The following is a 27,547-nucleotide window of genomic DNA, read 5'->3' on the forward strand; positions in this document are numbered from 1 at the left end:
ACACCGGTCAAATTTAGCCGCATGGATGAGACATGTGATCAATTATCCTGTTATACTTTTTACTGTGAAGAATTAACAAACACAGTGTGATTTATAACCGTTTATTATTATTTACTGTATATAATGTGCATCACATTTTTGGGTGAATTGTTGTCCGAGTGTTTCCTAAATGCAGGTTATTTTTACAGCATTTAACTAACTTGTGGCATCGGGGTTGGGTTAATTCAATTGTTGGATGTAGAAAAGTATCATTACAATAATAGTTTATGTAATAAATATGTGAAACTGAGGTGTTCGTCTCAATTTTTTTTAATTTATTATTTGTCTTATTAAAAAAACAATAAAAAGCTTTCAATAATAATCCCAATTAATCAATTACTAAATCATTTCACAATTTCAATACTGTTCTTTTTTACTTTATAGAGTCCAACGTTTTATGACTCAGACAGAGCAAGAATGACCTCAAAATGACAAGAAATGTGAATATTAAAGTGGTGTATATAAGGAAAACACATCTCTAAAGCTTGGTCAGATTCAGTAAAACCATCATATTCATGGGGCTTTCTCGGTCGAAACAAATAAAACAATAATGATAATCGATTACCACAATAATCGCACAGCCCCAACTTGAAATTTGAGATCAAACGCAAAGATCACATTATACATTTTAACATGATTTTATTACTGCACAGTGACATAGGCGAGTACAATTCACCACAGAAGAAGAAGAAGTGTGCGCATTTATATTTCCGATGACATACTTTTGGCATTAAAACACTTGATATTTGAAGAACAGGACTGCTTTAACAAAAATACATAATGGGCCATTAATTTATCATTGGAATTTATAAACATGGAGTGTTCATGCAATATTTACTATATGAAACAACATAATATTTCATCATTTTAAGCACGCTTACATCACCAACAGACTGCACTAGGAAACGCTAAGGTGGCACCAATACATAGCACCAATACAACAGTTATTTGATAGAATTCTATTTTCAAGTGGCAACATTTGAGTGGTTACTTGAGTCGTCAAGAAAAACATAAAACACCATGGCAGCGTAAAAAATAGGAAAAATAAAGGAGGTAGATGGACAAATAAATAGGAATGACTATGAGGCAGAAGCTAGTTGGAAGTAATGCCTCAATTTGCTAGCTAAAATTAGCCATCTTAGCCAAAATAAATGTTAGCTTGGAATGTTAACGGATTTAATTAGGAAGCACATCAATATAGATAGTGTTTTAACAGAAGCAAAGCCAGAACCAAGAGTGTAAAGAGAGGACACGTAAACCACCTGTATTATTTGTACGACATTCAGAGGTTAATTTAAGAATGGAATGGATTTCAAGTGAGGAGTGTATATAGGAGTCACTGCTAGCTTAAAAGATAGCCTAGGTGCTAAGATAATGATAAAACTCTGCGTGGGGTGCTTTAGGCCTTGAGTATGGAGTCGTACATTTGGTAGATGTATTGGGAAACCTCCGGGGCGCGGCACTTCAGGGACAGCTGTGGACGAAACGAAACATGGTCAGAATAATTGGCGGTTTACAGTATTGAGGACATTTTATGGCGCAGTATATATTCCTAGAGTAATACTTTAAGCCACATTACGTTTTACCAAATGAAGTGCTTATATATTAAGATACAGATGGTGTCATAGTAGTGTGTGTGTGGTCTTGCATGGGTTGAAACTGTGTTGATTGAATAGGAAATGCTACTCTTCCCTCTTTTAAGACGTTTCCTGATGGATGTGTATTTTAAGCACAAGGTTGTTGACATGGCGTTACCTCATATATGTTATCAGATTGTTCTGTAGATGTAAAAGAGCCAATATTGTCCATTATTTTATTGCCATTAGCCTTAAAATAAGCTCGAGTACCTTTACCATTGCATCTCACGTAGAACTAAGAAAAAAAATGTTCCCAAAATAACGCAAAGAATGAATTTTAAGCTCCATCTACTGGCTGCAGAGGGAAATGCATAGGTAAGAAACAAATGCTAGCTTTCCTCCGACATGCTAATGCTGCCACACAATTGTTGTAATGATCGTGATTTGACGGTAAAAATGCTCAGAAAGGGTCTAAAAATGATGTACGGACTAAAAACAGCACAGAAGATCTTGGAGCTCGACGTGTGAGTGTTTTTGAGGCTCAGAGGGAGAGGACTTTCTAACTGAGCTTTATCAGACTAGTGTGACTGAAGTTTAACACAACTCCAGATATTTGTAGATGAGGGAACAATGTTATAAAATGGTTAAAAGTTAAAAGTACATTGTGCACATGTGTCCTTTAAGGGTGCTAGCATCACGGTAGCATTTAGCCCGAATCTACAGTTAGTATTCAGGGATATTTATACAAATTTGGGCCATTCTTGGATCACTTTATTCTTCAAGGTTTCTTTATGCAAATTTGTAAAGAATAAAAATAATGATAAATAGATTAAAATGAATGGATTGCTTTCCCCATGAAGCTCAGTTGGTGGGCGTTCCCCCATCTATTGACAACATTTTTTATCTTTTTTGGGCGGAAACTATCTTGATAACAATAATCAGATCATACTATATTTGAAAAAGGTGTGTTTAACATCTGCCTGTAAATATCTTAAGACTCAAGTATCGCACAAAAAGTGAACGGAAAAACAAAATTTAAGAAAGTTGGCGTTTTTTTTAATCAGATCTTTCTTGCAGATTTGACAGTTTTCATTGACAAATTCAATAAACGAGGAACAAAATGGGACTTAGTATGCTATAACCCACTATTCTTTGGATGACACCACCTTACTTTCTTTTTTAATCTCTTTTTCTTTGTATATGTTTGTTTGTTTCATGTTTGTTCTAGGTTTAAATAAATAGCTAAAGAAAAAGCAAATGCACAGATGTTCCTTTATGAACTGAACGTACTGTGTAGTTGGGGTTGCCAGGTTGGATGCGCAGTTCGGCCAGAATCCAGATGCCGTTGGTGAGCTTGAGTGACTGGTAGAGCATGTCCTGGCCCTCCACGTTCCTCTTGGCGATGGTGTAGATGTTGTTGTTCTGGAGCTTGCCTGATACGGCGTCTACACGGAGAGAAAGCTCAGTCAGACGGAGGCGGAGTCTTACATAGCTCCATTCATGAATTGAATAGAGCTAACGTTTTAGATTTTCTTTATTGGTACTTTTATACGCAATTTATGCCTCCCAACACTAATAGTATCATTTAAAAATCTGTTTTGTATTCATAACATATAAAATACATTATCAGTGACCTACAATTACACAAAGGATTAATAAAAAAAGAGCAGGAAAAATCTTATGTTATCTGCCCCTTTTCAACTTGTGATTCACACTGATATTTTAAAACACATTATAATAAATATTTGCTATAAAATAACATTACAAAATTTCACTGCAAACTGATTTCCAGCCCTTTCTCAGCCTAATTTTCTTTTTCATACTTGCTTATTGTGATATGTTTCATGTCTTTGTTAAATGCAGTTACGGTTTTTGATTTTTTGATTTCTTTGTCGTTCCATAAATTCACTACTTTCACAGAAACGAGTCATTCCTTTACAACCTTTTGAAAATGTCTGTTCCTTTTAGATCATAGTAACTTGTTTTCTTGTTTGTTCTAATTCTTGAATGCTTACAGGCACGTTTTTTTTTTGCTTCATACATTACTTTGAGAATACTTAGGTCAACAATATCACAAACAATGAACAAATAATAGGTTTGATGGATCTCTATAACGACTGCCAGTGACAATTGTCAAATATGGGACTATTATTGATAATTATTTATAGTAAAACGTTAATACTGCTGTGCTATTATATATAGTTTTGAGTGCTAAAAATGTAATGAGATCAAATCACCAAACATTAAAGATTGATTCATACCTTAGATTACTAATCATGAAGCCAGCCAGTTTGTTTTTAGCATGTATTTCAACTACTTTTCAGAGGTAAAATGTATCGCTTTTGCGTGGATTCACCAGCGTAATGGTCTATTTTATACACAGTTAGTTTTGCCTGTATTTAGCAGAACAATCCCACTGCTAGAGGGGTCTAAAAGCGAAGTATCTCTACAGGACAGTGAATACAGTCTCTACTGGGACCAAGCAACAACTACAGTCCCCTAACTGCTGTGAGACCTGGGCAGGGTTTGGGCGCCGCAACCACAAAACGTACTCATCCTTGAGACAAAATCACAACGCAGAATCCAAAAAATCCAAAGAAATGCGTGAATTTAGGAAGGCGAGACAAAAGGGCGTTAAAGGATCATGTTGGGCAAATAATACATGATATAGTGAACAAAACGGCACTACACTTACCTGCGTTTAGATGGCATTCCTTTATCTGGTATTGGAGCTCGTTCTCATTGGGGATGTCTTTCCAAGTGGCCAGGAACACCTGTCGCTCTGGAAGCGCACACAAACGCAGAGGAGAGTGTAATTTAGTAACGGGGCTCGTACAGATTTGAACTTAAAATTACTTTTTCAGGATTTTCACAAACCCTGTAGTGAGGAAATAATCGTTATCTGGACTAAAAACAGGCTCGAATACATGCCGTTTCTCAGAAGCGACGATGCCTTAACCTCATCTGGGTCAAATTGAGTCAAAATATGCTAAATATAGCTCGACTTGAAGCGAGTGCATAATCTTTTACGCTAATGAAGGGCCGGTTCTAAGAGCATTATAAGGTGTTTCTACGTGCCATTACTTCAAAATGAATAATACATTGATGGAACCAGTGACAAAAGCAAAAGGATGATTTCTTTGATTATTCTAAAAACAACACAGAAAATATTACTGTGTTGTTTTTTTTCCATACAGTAATTAAGCTTAAACTTTGAGTACAATTTTATCCACATCTGGTCAATTTGTTTTATTCATACATTTATTTACTTTTATTATTACAAAATAAATAAAACAACATAAAACAAAACAAAAATACATTAAACCTATGCCTATGCAAAAAAACAAAAATAAAAATAAGAGCTGGGCAGGACCAGAGAGAACATATTTATACCTCTTATATTTTTTTCCTGGCCTGATTGCTTTACCCGACAGGACAGACACCGCATTAAATGGGAGGAGAGAAAGCAGGGAGAGACACTCGGCAAATGGTCGAGAATGATAATGGAACTCCCGAAACCACAACCGCTACCACATTTGGTCAATTACCATAAATCTTAATACAAACTATCAGACTTACCCATTTTGCCGTCTTCTACAAAGAATATGTTTAGAGGGATGAGGACGCTGTAGTAGAAGACGTCTATGTTGTTCTTCACCGCTACCTGCAGGCCAGTTTATAAAGGTCACTTACACATGACTTGAGCTTGGGCGCCGTGTTCCGGGCTTCTGCGTGTTCCGGGCTTCTGCGTTACCTGTAGATTGTTGAGTGGGTCCATCTTCATGACCGGTCCGACGGTGTTGATGGGCAGAGAGGCCTCGATGCTCTGGTTGGGCATCAGTGGAGTGTGGATGGGCAGCGGACTGGTCGGAATCATCCCAAAACTGAGGAAATACAAACGTTTAATCATGCTTTGACTTTTTCTTTTTGAGGGCTTTGATTAGATGCCGTGTATATGTATTGCACAAAAGGAAGAGGGAGGCGATATATCGAAAAGGGATAACGTTGCGTTTGTTGTTCTGGAGATAAGCGATTAGAATGTCTAGTATATCGTTTATAATTCAAACTATCAAGTAATAATAGGGGGGGGAAAAAATCACTTACGGAGTCAACTTAGATATGGACAAATTTAACAGAAACTGGACTAACTGATAAGATAAGATAAGATAAGATATTCCTTTATTGTCCCACATGGGGAAATTTCATTGGTGCAATGCAGGTAGATACAGAGGTAGATACAGAAGAACAGATCACTTATAGGAAGTCTGAAAAACACTTTCAGTAGAAGATCTCCTATAAATAAAAAAACTGGGGCGCCCATCTTGGATCTTAACCTTTTTTTTAAATGTAGTGTATTTTTATTTTTATTTTGTTTTTTTAATTCTTATTTTAAATTCTAGCATTTTTATTTTTCTCTTTCCCCGCCTTGTTTTTTTTTCTTTATTTTGAAAAAATAATATAAATAATATAATAATAATACAAAAAAATTAAATAATGCAGAGCAAAATAATGTCTGTTTGCCGTAACCCGACCGAGCCGTCAAAATTATAGCCGACTGAAAAAAAAATATCAGCATTTTGTCAAAATTATGCCAAATTCTTTTATTTTTCTTATATTTCGCCGACTCACCGACCGTTTTTTCAAAAAAGCGCCGTGTTGAATAATTTTGTATTACTTGAACTCGCTAAAAATATTACGAAGCCAAAAAAGAAATGAAAATGAAACTTAACACGAGCGGAGAACGTTCAAGTCATTGACTGTTGAAGCATGACCCCAGGCGGTCACTGCGTGTCACTGGCAGAATAGAAAAAACGGGATTTGACAGTGGGCTAAAATATGCAGAATTTGTCATATGATGACCAAGACCTTGACGATTCTACGGCATGAAAATGGCCAAAAAATAAAATAATTTTTCCTGTACAAAAATAGTTTATTGGCTGGACTTTGGACATTGTTTTGTTTTGTACATTTACAGTAGCATCTCTTTTGATAAATGATAATATTAACTTAATTTCATAGGCCAATTCTCATTCAATTCTATATATAAATTTGGATTCTTTTATGTTTTAAAGTAAAAAAAAAAAGAAAAAGAATTTGACTTCCTACCTACCCACTTGAAAATGGTGGGTCGGGTTACAGCAAACAGACAATTTATTTGGGGCAGCCTAAGCATTTATTTTATTTTATTTCATATAGAGCTTATATTTCAGTAAAATTTTAAACTGCAATTTTAATATTGTTTTTCAGCGCGCAACGCGAAATTTCACATGTGGATTGGGTAAATATGGCTAAGAACAATAGCTGCTACCTCTAAAGTGGTTGGCACCTTCGTTTGTCAGCAGAAATGTACAGTATATGAGAGACACAAGGTGTAATGTGGAAACAGCAAGAACACCATAAACGTTCAAGATTGTGGCAGCAGTGTAGTGTACATCTCCTTTAATATGCTGTGTGGTGCCTTGTGTTGACTGTGGCGCTCCTGACCTGTTCTTGTTGAACTGGACGGCGAAGTCGGTCATGTGCTGCAGGGCCTTGTTGGTGAAGGTCATGTCCATGTACATGTGGCCCTGTCTGCGAGAGAAAGTCCCCGAGATCTCCAGGCCTTTGGCCTTCACTGCCGGCAGCCACACCTGGACCAGCAAAAGGGAAAAGGATTCATCACAACGTTGAAGCAGAGATTAAAAGTTGGAACATTTGGAACAGTTTGGAATAACTCATCTTTACTTTGAGTTTTGATCTATTTATTATATATTTTACCCATCTTTTTCATGTAATAAAGTAAAATCGGTTATAGGATGCATCATAGCAGCTCTTTGGGTCAAAATGAGATCGCAAAGTGCTGTTTGCGTCTAATTATAGAGCATTTTATTCTCCACGAAGCAGAAAGTGCGCCGTTAGCTTTATCGTGACAGTAGGGATGTCACGGTAAAGCTAGCTTGTGTCAGGGTTATTGTGAGAAGCAACAATAGAATGATTATTCATGTTTATTGACACTTTTTTCTCTCATTCAAATCAATCACAATTCCTCCAGTCTGTCACCAGGTTTCTGAAATCAAACTTTCTGAATGATAAAGTTAATAAGTTAATAATGCACTTAATAATTATGTAAGTTAACATAGACGGATATAGTAGCTTTTCTTACATCCACGGTTACTTTTTTAGCGTATAGATTGAACTGAAATGACTTTTGCTTCTACAATTGTCACGATTATAATTTTTTGAAGTTTGTACGATAATATTGTGACCTGAATAATCACAATTATCGATTAACCGATTAATCTTGACACCTCTACGTGACGGTAAAACTCACTCTGGCCTTTTGAGAGCTCTGAAAAGCACTTATAAACTCATGGTAAATAATTAGGATGCATTATGTAAGTGAGACATACACGTGATCCTCTGCATTAAAACCTGAAAGTCAAATTAAACTCTGCATGGAGTGGAGGAGGGCAGAGTTTAAAGGGCATATGACAGGTCTTTATGATTTTTATATTTTGACTTGATTTGGTGTATTTGTACCTGTTGTAAATATAAATGATAGTTTTACACAAATCAAGATATCTGTGGAGAAAAGTTGAACAATCTGTAGAAAATGACAGGAAGTGACATCACACTAGGGACATTAAATCCATCCAAAGTTGATGCATAATTTACACAAATGTTTTTGACCATCTAAACATTAATTAAACAAAATAAAGGTGCTCTAGTAAATTTGCATTCGTCAAATGAGTTTTGGCCCAGTGTTTGCTGGGTAATTTCCTATTGTGATGTCATCAATTACAAACAGGAAGTAGAATTATGAACCTTAAAAATTAGCTATTTTGGGATTATTTATTGATTTTATTTTTTTGCTAAATTTAAACTATATTAATCTCAACTGCATTTTAGTTCAATGAGTTGTCCAACCTGTCAGAGTCACTTTAAAACAAGTAGGCTGAGCATTTGATTGGCAGCTGTTGAGCAGGGCGGAGAAGGTACACTTACAAACTTGGGTACTCTACTTCAGTACCTATTTTCCAAATCCAATCTTCCATACTCTTCACAAACGTGCAAGTCTGAGCCAGGTCATTATATTCGAGTCACAAATCCCAGAAGTGACTTGAAAAATGCGTCACAAGTCCAAGAACGGAACTCAGCTTTCTTTTTTCTTACTATTCTCTTTATTACGGAGTATTTCATTCCGTGGGACAGAAGCGTTCCTCTAAATTTGGATCGGGACAAGTGTGAAAACTCTGCCTCGGTCTGAATGAAATCCGCACCTTTGCCAAACGTAGAAGCACTCACCGCTTTAGGGGCCACGTATCCCCCGGTGGTGGTGGCCATGCTGGTGGAGAGCTCGAACAGGTCGTTGAGGCCACTGGAGGCCGCCGGAGGAGCAGGAGTGGGAGAGGGAGCAAAAGTACTGGGCACTGACGACGGGATGAAGTTCTGACCGACCTGAACCGTACACAGCATCGAGGTTAAAGTCGAGCAGTGAGAGTCAGACAAACACTGCGACAAAAAAGGAACGTCTACGTGACTGGAACAGAGGAACAGAAGTTAGAAGTTGTTCTTTTTATTGACTGTACAAACAGGTCCAACCCTTTCTTGAGTTTAAAATAAGAATATTTTTATGCTGAAAATAGTCAAATAATCTCGGCTCAAATCAAAATCAAGGTAAATGCATGAATTCAAGTAGTTTTAGCTAAAGTAGGGCTCCTTTCACATTCTTTTCCAGGAACCAGAACTAAAGTTACAACTGTTTTAGATGCCTGTACCGGCACGCTACTTTTTTTGGTATAATTTCCTGCACTAATCATTATTAAGCATGAATATCTAGAACAATTAAAACTGTAATTTGAGATCACACTGCCAAACAACTTATCTACAGTCTCTACTACTAATACTTACATCTACAGTGCTCTCTCGTCAGGCACAAAAAAACAAATTGCAATCAAAAGAAAATAAATTCACTGTAGTACCTTTTTTCTGAACCGTATCGGTACATTTAAACTGTTCTCAACCCTAGTTTAAGCTGTAGAGATTCCTTTTTTGCAGTAGTGGTCTCATAAATGCATGGGAAGAAAAAATATAGGCCAAAGAGCAAAGAGATATTTTAATAAATGCATGAATTAATATATTTAAATCAATGGCGTAATCAGGCAGTTCAGCCAGTGCAACTGAGCACTTGGGCTCTACAGTTCCCCCTGCAGGCCAGTGACATTGTGCTTCTCCCGTTTTGTCCATACAGTCCTTTGTCATGGTTTTACCCGCAATAGAAACTGTGTATTTAGTATACTGTGTATTAGATTTACTTTCTACTTTGGGTAAGTAAAGCTGCAATGGAACAGCAGATCAGAGGTAAAATATACAACTGTTCTGGAGTTTAGCATGTGAAGGAAAAGCATAGGACTCGCACACACAGCAGGATAAAACGCTCAGTCTCCAGTCGGACGGTTTGGCTTCATCAGACGAAGACATTGTGGTCAGTAAAGTGATCGTACTGGTGACTAGAGCGCGTGTTGCTGTTGGAGAACAGTGTTTACACGTTGTATTCCTCTGTCTGGAGTTGTGGACTATAGTGTTCCTAAAGCGTATGCTCCAAATGTGTGTGCTCCGAATAGGGTCCAGCACCAAAGCTTGCACTACCTTACGCCACAGATTTAAATATAATCAAAAGGCAGTCGTGTGGTAAATTTAAACTTTTTTTTTTACTTGAATAAACTTTGCATTAAAAAGTCATGAGAGACTTTATAAAAGCCAGATCATTGAAACAAGTGAAGAAAATGTCAGTAAAAGAAGGAACGTTTTATCATGCAGAGAGAGAGAGAGTATGCAAAACAGAGCATAGGAACTTACTGCTGGACTTCCCCCAACACCTCCTCCCAGGTCTCCCCCCAGCTACAGACCACCATCAGCACCATCAGCACCAGGAGAGAGAGACAGAGAGCAGAGAGCAGAGAGGCTTAGAGAGCAGCCCGACCACACAAACCACAACCTTCAGTCCACGTCGTACTCAAGAGAAGGCATTCGGTTGTCACAGTTCAAATATACAGTTGATTTAATACATAATCCTCATTACTATTGATGGGGCGAATCTGGATATGGGCGGTGTTTGCGTTCTAGAATGTGGTGATGTCATAATCTCAAGATGGTGTACAAGGGCCTATATAACTCTATGGGGTAAAAAAAAAAAAAAAAAAATAAAGGATTTAGTTTGGGTGTATAAACCTGTGTTAAGTATTTATTGTAGTTTTATATTCGTGAAGTTGTAGTTTGTGAAGAAATGTTGATGTAGAGATGCGTTTTGAAATGCAATGTGATGTGATGAGTGTGTGATGCCCCTTCACAACACCCGCCTAACACACTTCATAAGCACGTTCACGTCGAGCGAGTGCAGGGCGTCCCAATTGAAACAAGGGCTTCTTTCCGCACTTCAGGCAAATGTGGAGCGATGGAGACTTCAGGCAATTGAATACCCCTCAATGCATTGTAATGTTATCAATCCGTGCAGCGCTTCTGCAGCAACTTAGAAGCGAGCAAACAAGAAACAATGGAAAGGAATGTCTTTGCATTTAAAGCGCATAAGAAATGTTCTGATGTTTTTTGTTTTTTTATTATGACGTTGCAGTTTGTGAAGAAAATTTGACGGATATAAAAGTTGAAAATTACAGGACGTAGTGCCTACAACAGAATACTTCCACCTCTGTGATGTCATCAAAATAGCGCCATTCCGTCAACAATTGCGGAGAATATTTTCACACAACTTAAATGTTTTATGATAGTTTAAACAATCATTTAAAAAATAAATGTGTTGTCAGGTTTAATTATTAGTCAAATCATAACTATTGTATGATTCAAATGGACTTTGACTATGGTTTACAATCTGGTTGCCAAGTAACCGTTGTGGAATTACCTCTACCTATGTCATATTTTCCGGCAATGTCAAACCACGTCACCAAATTGCCACATTGGAGAAAAACAAGCAAATTGTTTGGTCAAATCTGAAATATAATCATATTCCCTTTGTTTTACTGAAAACTGTGTCATATGGACTTTAAACTGATGATATTTCAATTCATCTGTGACTGTCTGGCAACAACACTGTAAAAACGTTAAGCCTGTTCTCACTCATTTGTGTCCAATTCAGCACAATATCCAAACTAAACTGAGCTGTGGCTTTGAGATGAATTCAATTAAACAACACTGAAGTGCGGACTGTCCCAATTCCCGTAAAACCCCCATTCAAGTGACAACAATCGTCTTTGGGGTTGAATAATGGCACCTTGTGTTTGATACTGACAGATTTGACTATACTACAGGGATTCTAGATCGTTGTGTTGTGACGTGCACGCAGCCTGAACCGAGATCAGGTGTGTTTTCTTTTTTTTCCATTCATATTAAATCATTTGTGTGGTTCAGTTTACAATTATGGATTTATTCATTAATTTCCTTTTCTAGTCTTACTGTCATTGTAGAACTATCTTTTTGAACTATATCTTCCCTTGAAATGTAACTCACTAGCTTATGATATTTTTGTTTTGTCCAAGCCAAATGTAAAAGCTTAAAAAACAAAGAAACATTTTTCGTGTATCTTTTGGCATTTTTTCTCGTGAGATTCTGGGGCTCGAGATCGTCTTTACTTTATGTTCGGACAGCTGCATGTGAAGGATGAAGAATGACTGCAAATGTTATATCTATTTCATAGCCTTTAAATGTAGTGTACTTTTAATGTTGCTGTTATATTGTTTAATGTTTTGTATAATTTTGTATGTCAAATATTGCTCGTAAACACTATTAAATGACTAATAAAACTAATTTTTGTATTTCACAATTACTGAATGAGTATATATACAAACATACACGTTTTAAAGTCTGTAATTATATTTTGTTTCCAATCCAAACTATTGTCTCTCTCGCAATTGTTATTCCATTTAAAGAGTGCAAATGCAAAGTGGGCGTCCCTCACCAGACTGTCCAGGCCTCCCCCGAGCAGATCCACAGCCCCCATCTGCATGGAGGACACCTGTGGGACGTTGACCGGAGGGCCCAGGTCCAGGTTGAGCAGGTCCCCCAGGAGGTCTCCCTGACTGGGAATGACGGAAGGCTGCTCAATCCCTGCGGCCGGTCCACTGCTCACGGGGCTCTCTCCGGTGTCGATACTGCGCAGAGGACAGGGAGTTTATTATTTTGGATTCAAAGTCTAACATGATGTGTGATTAAAGATGCAATATGTAACTTTTCAGGTGGTGGGGAAGAATGTGTCCCCTGCTTGTCACAACGAGATGTGCTTTCAACACTATATACATTAAACCCATCTATTGTGCCTGCATGGAGATACATCAGAACACTCCTGACAAGTATTACCATCTCCATGGAGACGAGCAGGTTGTGGACACTCAAGGACACAACACATATTATGCATTATTAGTATATTTTTGGCCTTTAAATATGCTCGAGTTCCTTTGCTTTGGCATCTTAAGTTTTAGAACTTAAAATAATGCATCTGCTGAAAGCATAATGGAAGCTATAAAGCATTACTTTATGTCTGTGAGGTATTGCATAGGCTATTGTATTTGAGCTCCATCTATTAACAGTAGACCAAACCAAAGCTAGCTACTAGCCCCGACATGCTGGCACACGACTTGACAGCAGAAATGCTCAGAACGAGTCTGCCGATGATGTATGGATTTAAAAACAATGCAGAAGGGTTAGGGTTAGGGCAAATAATCACAATATTTGCTCTAGTATCAGTATCAAGTGTCAGACAAAAATCGACTCGGACAGTTGGCCTTGTGTCTGACCTGCTGTGCTGTACGGGCAGGTGCTTGCGGTGGATCCCGTGGCTGCCCTCCACAAAGGCGTTGGGCGGTTTGTGGTAGACCGAGGCCAGCGAGCCGATGTGGCAGATGAGCTCGTCCAGCAGCGTGGGCTCGATCAGGTCCGTCTCCTCGGAGATCAGGGGCTTCTCCGACAGCACCACCTCTTTGGCCGTCACCGGGTCTGTGGACAGCAGGCGCCAGTAGATGTAGCCTCGGTCGCGCAGGTCCGGGTTGTCGGAGTCCTGGAGGGAAAGAAAAAATGGTGATATAGGGACGTGCGTGGGAAGTGAACACGATTTTTTCTTTTTATTGGAACATAGATCAACAAAAACAAAACAACACACCAGAAATAGATAAAAAAGAAAGAAAAGCGAACAAACATTTGCAATTACGTAACAATCCTGATTTTAAAAAGTTCAAAAAAAATTCAACCTAGACATATTCCTACCATATGCAGTGCTCTCCCCAGGATTTTTTAAAGGGATGGTAAATATGGCTCATATGGGGTCGCATTTTACTCCAAGGATGGTTTAACGTAACTTCATTATTTCCAAAGGTACACACACCCTAAACATACTATTACATGGTGTATACGCATAAACATACTATTACATGGTGTATAGGCCTAAACATACTATTACATGGTGTATAGGCCTAAACATACTATTACATGGTGTATAAGCCTAAACACTATTACATGGTGTATAGGCCTAAACATACTATTACATGGTGTATAGGCCTAAACATATTATTACATGGTGTATAGGCCTAAACATACACCATGTATAGGCCTAAACATACTATTACATGGTGTTTAGGCCTAAACATACTATTACATGGTGTATAAGCTTAAGAAATGTAAATAATTAAATGATTTTACAAATCTAAATGAATAATTTAAAAGTGTTACTGGCTACAATTCATGTCTATTTAATAATGAATCTATAACTTGGCAACTTGACCAAACAGGTTTAGTGATATGAAAGGGCCTTCATTGCTGCTTGCGGATGTAACTGACTCAGATACAAGCTGATAGTGTTAGCCTTGTGATTTCCAGTGTTCTGTAGCAGTGTGGTGAAATATTTGGCCCATCTAGATCGTTTTAGCGCTCATTAATTTCAATAAAATTCCTTCAGTTCAATTCATTTTTAACAGAAGTTGCCTCGAAGAGTGACAGTGACATAGAGAAGGAGGGAAATTAACAAACAGATTCATGTCCCAGCATCCCCCATTGTTGGACCCTCGTTCTCTGCAAGGAAAAACGACATAACAGTTTGGGGAAAAAGTAGAAACCTCGGGGAGAACCACAGAGAAGGTAGTGCACACAGAGTTCCATCGTCTTTGGTTTGTTCTGCCGCACAGCATGGAGTGAAGCCGTACTGCTCCTATATATTAAATGTTCAGTATTTATTTTAAATCAAAAAGGCTAAACCGACCTGAGTAGCCAGGCTGAGGACCTGCTGCACCAGCTCCTGGGTCTCTGAGGGTTTCTTGAGGAACAGCTTCACGATGGCAGTCAGCAGAGTCAGCTGGACCTGGAAACAAACCACAAACAACTACAATAAGTCTCTGTACACATCAACTGCATGATCCTTCTGACTTCTGTGGAATATTGGGCCCGATTGTGTCCGTGTCCTCCTGACCTGCGTGCTCTCGTCGTGGAAGCCCTCGAGGAAGCTCTCCAGCAGCTCGTCGGCGTTGTCGATCCTCTCGGCGTACTCCCCCACAATCCAGATCATGGCAGCGCGTGCGTCCGGCTCATCCAGCGAGTCCAGGTTCTCACACAGGGTGGCGATGATGCTCTCGTACCTGGCATGAGCACACAACATGTCACGTACTGTGCACAACAAGCAGGAAATGTAACACTCAAAATGCAGGCTCGCGTTTTAGCCACACTCACTTGTTGGGATACTTGCGGAAGATGTCCCTGATGACCACAATAGCCTCCTGGACCACGTAGTTGACCTTGGTCTGGATCAGGTCCAGCAGAGTGCTCACGCAGCGCTCTGCGGATTGCTGGAGAGAAGACAAAAGGATTAAAACAATACTGCTATGGAGGGCATTTTAACCATAAGCACAGAATACAGTTAAATAATGATTTACTATTTTTTCTCAGGTATTTAGTATTCAACATCATCATTTTTCATTTTGTTCATTGTAAACTGCAATATTGATCTAAAACAGCTTTATGACTGAAACAGGTCCTCTGACTTCCGGTTCAAGCCTTTATAGTGACATTCCAGTGGACTTTTGGGATTGTTTTTGATAGACTGTAAACCACTTCCTGTCACCGTTTATGTATGAAAAGATTGATTACTTGATTGATACACATAAAGACATGGTTTGAAGGTTTTTCCTCCTTCTCACCTCGACTTTAATGGCACAGCGGCCGATGGCGCGCACAGCTTTACGCACAAAGTCCACGTCCACCTCAGTGGCGTACTCCTTCAGCTCGGCCAGCACCTACGAGACAGCACACGTGTGAAATCTCTTTAAATGTCACTCGATATCACAGTCACACACCGTCTGTATGACTTTACCTGGGCAATATTGGCCTGTGAAGCCAAGCGGATCATGATGTCCAGTTTCTCCAGCTTCACGTAGATGGGGTCATTATACTTGACAAAAAACACCTTTATCTCCTGCTTCAGAATCTCAGGCCTGCACAAAGACACATCAGAATTAACACTGAGATTATGGCCATGTTTCAGCTTTGGTCCGCTACGAAAGCAGCTGATGTCACCCAAACGTAAATGTTTTCTTAATAATTAAAATCGAAATTAAGCAATTCAAAAAAGACGGTTAGTGATACCAAGTTTGTGTGGCTAAAGCTAAAATAAACAAGAAACTTTTCCAGTCTGACGTGAGTGCCATGTGTCGATAAACAGGAAACAGCTGATGCTAATATGCGCTAGCTTTATTTTGATAAGTCAGTCAGCTCAATATATAAAGTTACCACCACAAGAAATACACCGGTTTTCCTCAAGATCAAGTCAATGTTTGGTGAGAAATTATTCTTTTCCATTTCCATCTGCTTCTTGTTTTCCCCTGAGCCTGTGTTCTCTCTTGTCCAATCATCTCGCTCAAAAGCGTTCCAGGTCTAAAACATGCCGGTCTGCTTTCGAAGCTAGACCACTCAGGGCCCACTTTAGATTGCTTAAATAGACCGGTACGGTTCACTTAAGAGAGTGGAAACACATTCGGAACCATCCTGCTCTGCTCCAAAGTGAACCAGTCGAAACGTAACTCATTTCACCTTTTTATGAGTTGGACGGAGTGTTTTTCTTTACCTCTTCTGTACGATGAGGTTGATGTTCCTCAGGGCCACGTACTGGACCTCGGGCTCTCCGGACAGCAGCGTGACCAGAGGAGGAGACAGCTTCTTCAGGAGGGTGTTGTAGTAGTCGGAGTCTTTGGGCAGGAGCTCCAGAAACTTCATGAGCACTTTGACGGCGGACAGCACCACGGCCGAGTTGGCGTGGGACAGCCTGGGGGTCACGCGCTCACAGATGCTACGGGGAAACAAGAGGTGGAGATTTCAAACGTTCACAAGGGATACTGCTTCCACTTACATCATCATTTACATAAAAAGTGGTGAAATAAAACCGAAGTGTAAGCTCTATGAAAAAGATAGAGCAGAATAGGCATTAAACTAGTAAGTGTTGAGGCCAACTCAAGAATGTCAGGATGAGCTGTTTAATCGATAATACCAGTTATCATATTAAGTCTCAATATAATAATCAAAACTAAAAATAATATAGAGTATTTTAAATTTAAGACATTACAATCAATACTAATAATAATAAGTAAAATAATTGTTACTAAGCAGTTATTGGCCTTTAAACATTATCTTGAGTAGCTTTGCTTTGGCATCGCATTAACTTAAAAACAATGTACTTAATGAAAAGTACACATAATGTTGCATCAAACTGAGCTTCCTGCAGGCAATAGTGGGAATTACCAAAATAAAATTCTGGGTTCTGTTGCAAGTGCACATTGTAAACTTGGGCATTTAAATTGTGCCACTCTAGTGTACACACAAATTATTATCATTATTGAGGGACTTATTATACATAGTATGTGAATGAAGCAAAACACAACACCTGGTAATATTCTGAAGAGGGAACGTGTCCATTTTCCACAATATATATATCCATACAAAATGTATTTGTGTTTACACTGCAAATAGTGTATTTTTCTAGAAAAATCAATGTGTGCCTACAGTTTAGACCAAACATTTTAGTGTCCATACAAACTGTATTTCACTCTTGCTAATACTCCTGGAGTCCTTTACAATATGCATTTTCAACAGAATCTACAATCTTTTCATATCTAATTACAATCGCCACACGGGTCACATGGTGCAGCCCTGGTTTGCACAGACCCCTGGCTGTGTTACCTCTGGGCCTCGCGCTCGTCCTTGGGGTTGTAATTGGAGAGACAGTCCAGGATGAAGATCTGGCCCCACTCGGTGCACTCGTTCAGGGCCGTGAGGAGCTTGTTGATGTTCTGGGGGTTCAGGTCCAGCAGGTTACTGTTGGGGTGAGACTCGCTGATCTCAGACAGAGCCGCCACCGCGTTGGCCACCACCTGGAGAAACAATTGCCAGGGTTAATTTCTTTCACGTGTATCTGCAAATGACTAAGACATGATCCAAGGCTATGTTCACTCAATTCACTTTCTTTTTTCCACAAGCTTTTGGAAAGAGGTGGTTCAAACCTCACTTTATTTGCGCTTTCAAGGAATGTGGCACATGTAGCATTCCAGCGCTGTAGAGGTCATATGAATGTAACCGGCAAGTTCAGACACGCATTTTCAGAATGCAGTCACTTTGTAAAAGATTCATATCTGATTTAGTACTACATATTAAAAAAGATATATATAAAAATAAATCAGATCCAGGTGAAATTTTGGCAAACCAATCAGATTCAAGGCTACTTAAACCTGCAGTGTAAATGTAGCCCAAGTAGTTCTGTCCACGGACTAAAAATAAAGGTCATTTGGACAAAATTGACTCAATAATCATCGAACACTAGAACTACAGAGAGATCCGCGTACCACCGTTTGAGAAACACAAGTCTAAAAGATAATAACATTGAATTTCGAGATTAGGTTAATAAAGATGCTCCAAAAAGAGTTCATGTTCAAGCAAAAACAACAGAGAATATGGTATGTACACACTATTATTACTGCACTTTAGTGTCTTCTTTAAAAGCCCATTCAATTGTGTGCGATTTACAGGCCTGTTCAATGTATATAGATATCATTTTAATCAGTAATGCCCCCGTCTATAGCTCAAGCACTCAATTTGCGTCACAGGAACCTTTGCGTCCTCACCATGGGGTTGGAGTCAGCGATGAGATCTCGGAGTGAATCCAGAAAGCCCTGGTCCTCCACCATCTGGGCATTGATGTCGTGGAGCTTGGCCACGCACACGGCCGCGGTCTTCCTCACGTAGGGGTCCTCGTCCTTCAGGCACTTCCTCAGGGGCTCGCACAGGTACTCGGTGATCTTATCCACCCTGATGCAGCCCATGGTGCGCACGGCCAGGGCACGGATCAGAGGGTTAGGGTCCTCGCAGTCCTGCAGTGGAGAAGAACGGGAGCTTACGACAAACAGCTGAAAATGGTGGTTGATGTATATTTGGTTTCTTTATATTGTCCGTGGTTAAATCAATGAAAAGGAGGAGTGGGTGGGGATTTGTTTTCCAATAGAATAACAAAAATGACTGTACATTTTGTTTAACTATTCACTCATAAATGGTACTGTATAGTGTTTCCTTCCTGGTTTGGCTGCGTACGTGCACATGACCACACGCTCAGGCGCGCATTAGGGACACAATGTAGGCATATTGGCTTAGAAATTTTAGTAATATTATTTGTGCCACTATTTCTAAATGTCCATGTTATTTAAAGCTTTTTAAAGTGATTACATTTCAACAAAGCGTTAGGAGGTATGGACATTTGTAAGTACTTATAGATCTCATTTCATCTGCATAAATTAAACTCAAGTACTCAATAAAAAATAAGTGAATGAATTATTTTCTGAACAACTTATCTTCTTGAACACTGATGCAATAAAATGTACTTTTCATCCACTCACTGCTTTACATTAGCAGCAGAGACGTTGAACACGGACCGGATCAGTGGGAGTCACGGACTGGATTAGGCAGGAGATGCATGAGAGAAAATGTGGGCAGGATTTCTATGAAAACTGTACTTTCTTATGGAGCAGTAGAACAGGTTTGGTAACAACACTCGTTCGTTGATTAGTGCGGCATCATTTGATTGATGGGGCAGGGTGCGCTCTGCCTATTCAATATTAGGGAAACCACTGCTGTACCTTTGTATTGTACAGGATAAATGATTGTTGCAAGAATTTTTTCCCATAAAGTGCAATGTAAAAACAAGCTGCTGGTCAGATATTGTGAATATGTTTGCCTACTTTTAGGTCATGACCTTTTTCTCATCTCAGGATCCTTCAGTTGTCTTAAAAATCAGCTTTTAATCTTTAGTTTTGTCTGCTTCGCTCCAGCAACTTTCGCCCTGATTGGTCAAAGCGATCACGTGGTACTCGAGCCGGCTCAGGGGCCCTACAGCCACCGGACGCACCGAGGCTAAACTGGCAACACTCAACAATGAGCACGGCCTGTTTACTCAACATGGACGCCACATTTGAACCCGGAGACTCGCTATAATCCAGAACGAAGTCTCCGTCGTAGTGCAGCTTCTTCACTTTGGAAATGCAGGGAGAAGAGCGCAGAAAAGCCTTGCCTTGACAAAGCTGTTGACCGCCATGATGGCCATGTCGGGCTGGCTCTTGGCGTAGTTCATCAGGTACAGGTAGACCAGCTTCTTCAGCTCCAGGTTGTCAGTCTGCATGCAGTTCACCACGTCTGGGAACAACGAACTGGACACACGCAGGGAATAACTGACGTTAACACTATATTATTCGAGTCAATACACAACTTAACCCTTTCACAGCTGTGGCAGTAAAAAATAACAACATTTATTTAGCTGGGACATCAAATATTTCTTTGCATGATTGAGTAAATATACAAGGATTTTTTTTTTTTATGCCCGATTACTCTTCCATTTCTATTTTTAATCATTAGTCTCCAAAAAGATCAACAATACGGATCTTCTAAAAGATATTGCCAATCCCTATGTAAAACATTGGTCAAATTTATCAAATTGTTGTGTCAAATTATTATTATCATTATAGTCATTATAGTCAAATAGGAAAGGTTATCACAAAAGACATTATTTGGACACAACAGCTCAAAAAACATATTACAAACCCAAACATTGATAATGAAGCGCAAATAAAATAGGGTACCAATAATACATAGATTTTCTCCTTTTTTTAAAAACCTTTTTCCTTTTGAAAGTCCAATGTTTATGGCAACACTTTGAATCTGAAAACGTGTATTTCACTTAAACACACTTTAAATTCTCAAATCTTTAAAATTGGAAGAGAAATGTATTTCAGCAGCTGATAAAGGACACACGGTGGCGTACCTGACATCTTTGCCCACAGTCATTGCGGCGATGACTTTCTTGACGGCCTCTTTTCGCTTCTCCTTCTTCTCATTGTTAAGTTCTGCCTTCAGTTCGAATATCTCTCCTAAAAAAAAAAAAAAGAAAAAAGAGGGAAGAGACGTTCAAAGACGAATTGAAAACAAAAGAAATAAGGAAGTCACGTTTACATGCCACAAACATCATCTTTTGATTATACATCAAAAGGGGAAGCTCAAAATGGCATTCAAATTGAACACAAAGAGTTTTATAATAAATTACGTATCAAGCCGACCAGAAACCAGAGAGTAGAAGCAGTAATCTGGTGACGCAACAAAGCAATACAATACTTGGAATGTAGAAGTGGGCTGATTTACAAAATACTGATTACATTTTGAATGCAAGACATTTGAATATTGTTTGTGCAAAAAATTAACATTGAGAATGTTGTTTATAATTGAAAAATACAGCAAAAAGAGCTGACTGAAACAAAAGAGGGTAGAAAGTGATATTGCTCCACTTTTGTGAGTAATTTTACCGTTATTTCACATTGTTTCTGCTACATAAACCTCAACTAACATATTTAAAGCCATGTTTTAACACATTGCTGTTGGTTTGACATAATATCGCCTGAATATAGCGATAATTTTATCCTTCTTTGAAAAATTGCCCCTTATTTTAATGCATATACGTAATGTGCGAGTTATTTTTAATGTGCGAGTTATTATCAAACCTGGACCGACCTGTAATAGAAACTACCCAAAAAAATAAAACAAATTTGTACTTTTCCAAACACTTTCAGAATAAACCAAAAGAGTGACGACTATTATTCTGTTTTGAAAATTGCATTCGGCCAGTAATGTAAAACTGTGATATAGCGATGTCACAAAACTGAACTTTCTGAAAGAAAACATACTGTTAAATATGAGAACAAAAAAGCCGGATAAAAAAGTTATTTACATTTTTGGATGATAGATTGAACTAGAAATACTTCCCGATTATTATTTATACTTAACTGACCAGAAAAATCACGATTATCGATTAACCTTATAATCTTGACATCCCTGCTGTGATATTAGCGTGGTAAAGAAGACGAATTTTACAAGAGGACTGCGTCAATGTTGTGTTTTTTTCATTTTAGTATAAATAATGCAAATAATTATATTTTGTCCGAATTATAAAAATCAAGTGTGACATTTCAGTATCATGACATTACGATTGAGCAAAACCATTCTTACCTTTCTTGTTGGTTGTAAAATACTTTGAGTCCGTCATGGCTGCAGTTACTTATCTGTAGAGAAAGATAAAGGGAAAAAAGTCAGAAACTACTTTTGGTAGACTGTCCAATATTTATTTCCATCCAGTGTGTCATTATGTTTCACTAGTTGATCTTGTATTGATGATGAGTGACAACCCACTGGCATCGTTTCCATGACCACGGGATTCATATCATGATATATTGTGACAGACTTCTTGGCAATACGTGTAATGATACAGAGATGCGCATCGTGATACTTTTAAACAACATAAAGCCATAGTTTCAGTAAACTTTTAAGGGATATCCATGAATCAGCACCCGTATCATATCAAGTTCTGTCCAACGAGATTCATATCGTATCGTGGACCCTGTATCGAGATACTTAATTGTATCGTGAGGTACTAGGAAATACCCAGCCCTACTGCCTAGTCGTGGTAAAGTAAAAAATAAATAAACGGCTTAAAGTGCCTATGATGGGTTTTTATGATTTTCAAATTTTGACTTTATAATATAAATTATAGTGTTACATCAATCGAGTATCCACACCCCCCACACTGCTGTAAATACAGGAGAAGACGTACTCGTTACTTAAGATAAGATATTCCTTTATTGTCCCACATGGGGAAATTTCATTGGTGCAACGCAGGTAGATACAGAGATAGATACAGAAGAACAGATCACTTATAGGAAGTCTGAAAAACACTTTCAGTAGAAGATCTCCTATAAATAAATAAAAACTCCCATAGACAAATAAATAAATAAATAAATAAATACATAAATACCATTGCATGTGATCACGACAGTAATTGCACATGAATATGTGTCACGACAGCACATAGATTGCACATGAATTTCACATGAATTGCACATGAATTCCAACAGCAATTGCACATATGACAGAGTTGCACATCAGTATTAGGTTAGGTCAGTATTGCGAGTGTTCAGTACTAACAGCTTTTGTTATAAAGTCTGACAGCAGCAGGAAGGAAAGACCTACGGAACCTTTCCTTCGCACATCGAGGGTGGATCAGTCTCTCACTGAAGCTGCTCTCCAGAGCAGAGAGAGTGTCCTGCAGGGGGTGACACTCATGGTCCAGCATAGATGTGAATCTAGCCAGGACCCTCCTGTCCCCCACCTCCTGCACCGAGTCCAGAGCACAGCCCAGGACGGAGCTGGACTTCTTGATGACTCTGTCCAGCCTCTTCCTCTCCCTCTCTGTGATGCTGCTGCTCCAGCAGGCCACACCGTACAGGAGGGCTGATGCCACCACAGAGTCATAGAAGGTCTTCAGGAGTGGCCCTGTCACTCCAAAAGACCCGAGTCTCCTCAGGAGGTAGAGCCGACTCTGGCTCTTCCTGTACAGTGCGTCTGTGTTATGAGTCCAGTCCAGTTTGTGGTTCAGATGAACACCCAGGTACTTGTATGAGTCCACTCTCTCAATGTCCCGTCCCTGGATGTTCACTGGTGAGGGGGCAGTGGGGTGGCGTCTGCGGAAATCCACCACCATCTCCTTGGTCTTCCCCGCGTTGATGAGGAGGTGGTTCCGCTGACACCAGTCCACAAAGTCCTGCGCCAGTCCTCTGTATTCCGCGTCATCGTCGTCCGTGATGAGTCCGATGATGGCAGAGTCGTCAGAGAACTTCTGCAGGACACAGCTGTCCGTGGCATGTCTGAAGTCTGCAGTGTAAAGGGTGAAGAGAAAGGGCGCGAGGACAGTGCCCTGGGGCGCCCCCACACTGCAGGTCCGAGTGTCAGACACACAGTTCCGGGCTCTCACAAACTGGGGTCGGTCTGTGAGGTAGTCCAGGATCCACTCTGCCAGGTCATACTCCACACCAGCCGTCTCCAGCTTGTCCCTCAGGAGCAGCGGCTGGATGGTGTTGAAGGCACTGGAGAGATCGAAGAACAGGATCCTCACAGAGCTGCCAGGCTTTTCCAGGTGAGAGAGCGGTGCAGCAGGGAGATGACGGCGTCCTCCACTCCGATGCCAGACCGATATGCAAACTGCAGCGGGTCCATGGCTGAGCTCACGGTGGAGCGGAGGTGGTCCAGGACCAGCCGCTCCAGTGTCTTCATCAGGTGGGACGTGAGAGCCACTGGCCTGAAGCTGTTGAGGTCTTTGGGGCGCGGTGTCTTAGGCACAGGTACCAGACAGGAGGTCTTCCAGACCTGTGGTACCACCCTCAGCTTCAGGCTCATGTTGAAGACATGCTCCATAACTCCACACAGTTCATCTGCGCAGGACTTAAGGAGCCTGGGGCTGATGCCATCAGGTCCTGCTGCCTTCCTCACTTTAATCCTCTTCAGCTCACTCCTCACCTGTGCTGCTGTGACAGTCAGTGGTTGGCAGGGGGACCGTGTGCTGGGGGGATGGGTGAGTCCAGGCGAAGTGGGGAGCTGATGGTCCGGGGCAGATAAGCGAAGAGGAACAGATGCAGGGCATTGTCCAGCTGTGGAAGAGGGAGCATGCAGCTGTGCAGGGGGAGGGGCGGATGACCGATCAAACCTCAAGAAGTGAGCATTTAAATCATTCACCCACTGTAGATCCCCCTCTGTCTGGGCAGGGGGGATTTTGAAGCCCGAGATGGTTTTCAGGCTCCTCCACACTCCCTGAATGTTCTTTTGCTGCAGCTGCTCCTCCATCCTCCTCTTGTAGCCGGCCTCAGCCTGCCTGATCTTCCTCCTCAGCTCCTTCTGCACAGTCCTCAGCTCCTCCTTGTTCCCTGACCTGAAGGCTCTCTTCTTCTCCTTCAGCAGAGCCTTCAGTTCACGGTTAATCCATGGCTTGTTGTTTGGAAAACACCGCACCATCCGGGAGGGAACAATGTTCTCAAAACAGAAGTTGATGTAGTCCGTGATGCACTCTGTGATGGTGTTGATGTCCTCCCCATGTGGGTCATAAAGCTCAGTCCAGACAGTGGTGCTGAAGCAGTCCCTCAGAGCCTCCTCGCTCTCAGCAGACCACATCCTCACCTCACGGGACACCACAGGCTACCTTGTCACTGTGGATCACTTTTACCACAGCGTCCACAACATCACACACAGACGGCTTTCTTCTTCTTTGGTGTTTTATGTCGGTTGGTATCCAAGTGTTACATTATCGCCACCTACTGTAGTTAGACTTTCGACTTTCTTCTTTAGACTTTACAGACTTCATTCTTTAGACTGCCTCGTACCTCGTACCGTTTAAGTTTCATGGTCTTCAAAGCCAATGGAATCAAAGCGGAGAGGAATCAAAGTGCAGACGCATTCTTTTCGCATATGCTTCTTCTTCGATGTTTTATGGCAGCTGGTATCCACAGTGTTACACTACCGCTATTCTACAGTAGTTGTGATTCTTGGAGTCACTTCTGTTGTTGCCGTCACCTTCAACGGCAGCCGTACATAGCGATTGTAGTGTAACACTACAACGACGCACCTAACTCTATAATCTTCCAATCAATCCTGTGTTATTAAGTAACTATAGCCTTGACTAATACCTGTGACTTGATTGTAAGAAGATTACGCAGATTGAATTCCTGCCTATTATTTTGAAACCATAAAACCAATGTAGCTCTTTCTCTTTCATGTGCTGTACAGTGAATCAGCACATGCTGAGCAGTCTCTGGCTCTTGACAGTGATTACACAGACCAGTCGGATGTTTGCCTATCCTTCTAAGCGACCAATTGAGCTCAGTGTGGCCCATACTCATGTGAGCAAAGGCTCTTTCCTCCCCCGCGTTCCTCTCCATGATCTGCATGGACCAACACTAATTTACATTTGACAGAGATGCTGTCCAGTATCACAACGATTCCAATAGTCCTGCCAAAGTTTATACAAATGACTCTTAATAATAGGCTTGATTTTAGATATATATTGTCACATGACGAAAAGGGGTGTGTAGCGTCCAGTCGAATTGAGAAGGCCAGAACTGATGGTTAATGGTTAATGACTTTTTATAATTTTTATTCCGTGTCATTAAATTCACTGTAACTTCCAGTGACAGAGGGAGTTGCCAAAATGAAAGCGAAGCGAGCTCATAGGGAACCAGGACAGAAGAAATTAAATGTACTGGTTGTGAAACCCGTTTCTGGTGGAGGTTCTCAATGGAAATAGAATCACTTTGTCTGGAATGTTCCACAGTATAACACATAACTTATTTATTCTATCACAGATGTTTGATTGCTAAACAAAATTCTTTGAAAACCTGATTTCTTAATGAGAACAGACTTCTTCTTTAGTGTTTTATGGCGGTTGGTATCCAAGTGTTAGAGATTTCATTAAGAATGAAGACAAAGAGGCGGAACATTTCAGAAAAGTTACACAGTGCACCTTTACCATAATTAATATGAAGAAGAGTCAGCTCTAGAATAAAGTCTGGAGGAATCTGAAGAATGAAATCTAAAGAAAAGAATAAAGTCTAAAGAATAAAGTCTGGAGGAATCTGAAGAATGAAATCTAAAGAAAAGAATAAAGTCTAAAGAATAAAGTCTGGTGGTAATGTAACACTTGGATACCAGCCGCCATAAAACACCAAAGAAGAAGAAGAAGAGTCTTGGCTCACAGTAAATAATTACAATTTTAGAATCACTTTTATTCATCCACAAGGGGAAATTATTTTTGTTGTAGACCAGTAGAAGTATCAAAATAAAGAAACTCAAATAAATATCAGCATTGTTCAGACTTTTACTAATAAAACAGACAAAGAGTAAATGCTAATACAGAACACGAAATCTTAAACCTAAACATGCCAACAAAACAACAAGGCAAGAATTCAGGGAGTTTTCTGCTTTAACGTTGTATCAAGAAAGGTTTATAAACTCACCCAACACCCAACGACTACAATCCCGTTTATTCAACTGTCAGACAAGTTACTCAACAATTACGACGCAAACCTCACTCTAAACAGAACAGAAATCAGTAATCAAGCCTTTCTGACGCGATCATTAACAGCATCTCTCACCTAGCATCACTTTCCCCCTGCAGATGTTAGCAAGGAGCGGCTAATGGCATCACTAGCACAAAATTAAGCTACTGTCAGTCAACCTTAAGGCAAAATAATAATTCACGACCAAGCAACAATACGTCCAGAAAACATTAAATAAAAACTAAATGCGCATTAAATAACAGGTTTTACGGGTGGCACAGAGGCCCACTTTCATTCTAAAACAGCGGTAGGACAGCGCGTTATGGGGAAAACAAGACCAAATCGTGATCATAAAACAAGTCAATGTTGTGGAAAAATGATATTCTGACCTGGGAATGGTTTACAAGCGTGAATTCCGGGTTGAGATCGTGAAAAAAAAGGCCAAGACGCAGTGGGTTCGGCCGAGGTTTCACCGGAGGAAAGATGGAGAATGTGGATCCTGGAGGG

The 27,547-nt window shown here is 40.0% G+C and overlaps 1 protein-coding gene across 2 annotated transcripts; it reads right to left on the reverse strand.

Moving 5' to 3' along the window:
* Positions 1 to 1,246: 1,246 nt before the first annotated feature.
* ap2b1 (adaptor related protein complex 2 subunit beta 1) lies at positions 1,247 to 27,547 on the reverse strand. Of its 2 annotated transcripts, XM_072446908.1 has the most exons (22): positions 27,430 to 27,547; positions 22,173 to 22,225; positions 20,938 to 21,043; positions 20,191 to 20,326; positions 18,755 to 19,000; positions 17,817 to 18,007; positions 16,708 to 16,929; positions 15,958 to 16,078; positions 15,785 to 15,880; positions 15,318 to 15,433; positions 15,061 to 15,226; positions 14,854 to 14,952; positions 13,400 to 13,659; positions 12,565 to 12,757; positions 10,455 to 10,496; positions 8,901 to 9,053; positions 7,101 to 7,246; positions 5,371 to 5,500; positions 5,196 to 5,280; positions 4,312 to 4,398; positions 2,907 to 3,061; positions 1,247 to 1,513 (listed from the first exon to the last, which is right to left on the reverse strand). In XM_072446908.1, the coding sequence occupies exons 2-22, from the start codon at positions 22,207 to 22,209 to the stop codon at positions 1,439 to 1,441; spliced, it is 2,862 nt and encodes a 953-aa protein (XP_072303009.1). In that variant the 5' UTR covers positions 22,210 to 22,225; positions 27,430 to 27,547; the 3' UTR covers positions 1,247 to 1,438. The 2 variants fall into 2 exon arrangements, with proteins under 2 accessions (XP_072303009.1, XP_072303010.1); XM_072446909.1 differs by lacking the exon at positions 10,455 to 10,496.

This window comes from Eucyclogobius newberryi, unplaced genomic scaffold (assembly GCF_026437365.1).
Source record: "Eucyclogobius newberryi isolate DKJ021-1_F unplaced genomic scaffold, fEucNew1.0.hap1 SCAF_15, whole genome shotgun sequence".
Classification (NCBI taxonomy): domain Eukaryota; kingdom Metazoa; phylum Chordata; class Actinopteri; order Gobiiformes; family Gobiidae; genus Eucyclogobius; species Eucyclogobius newberryi.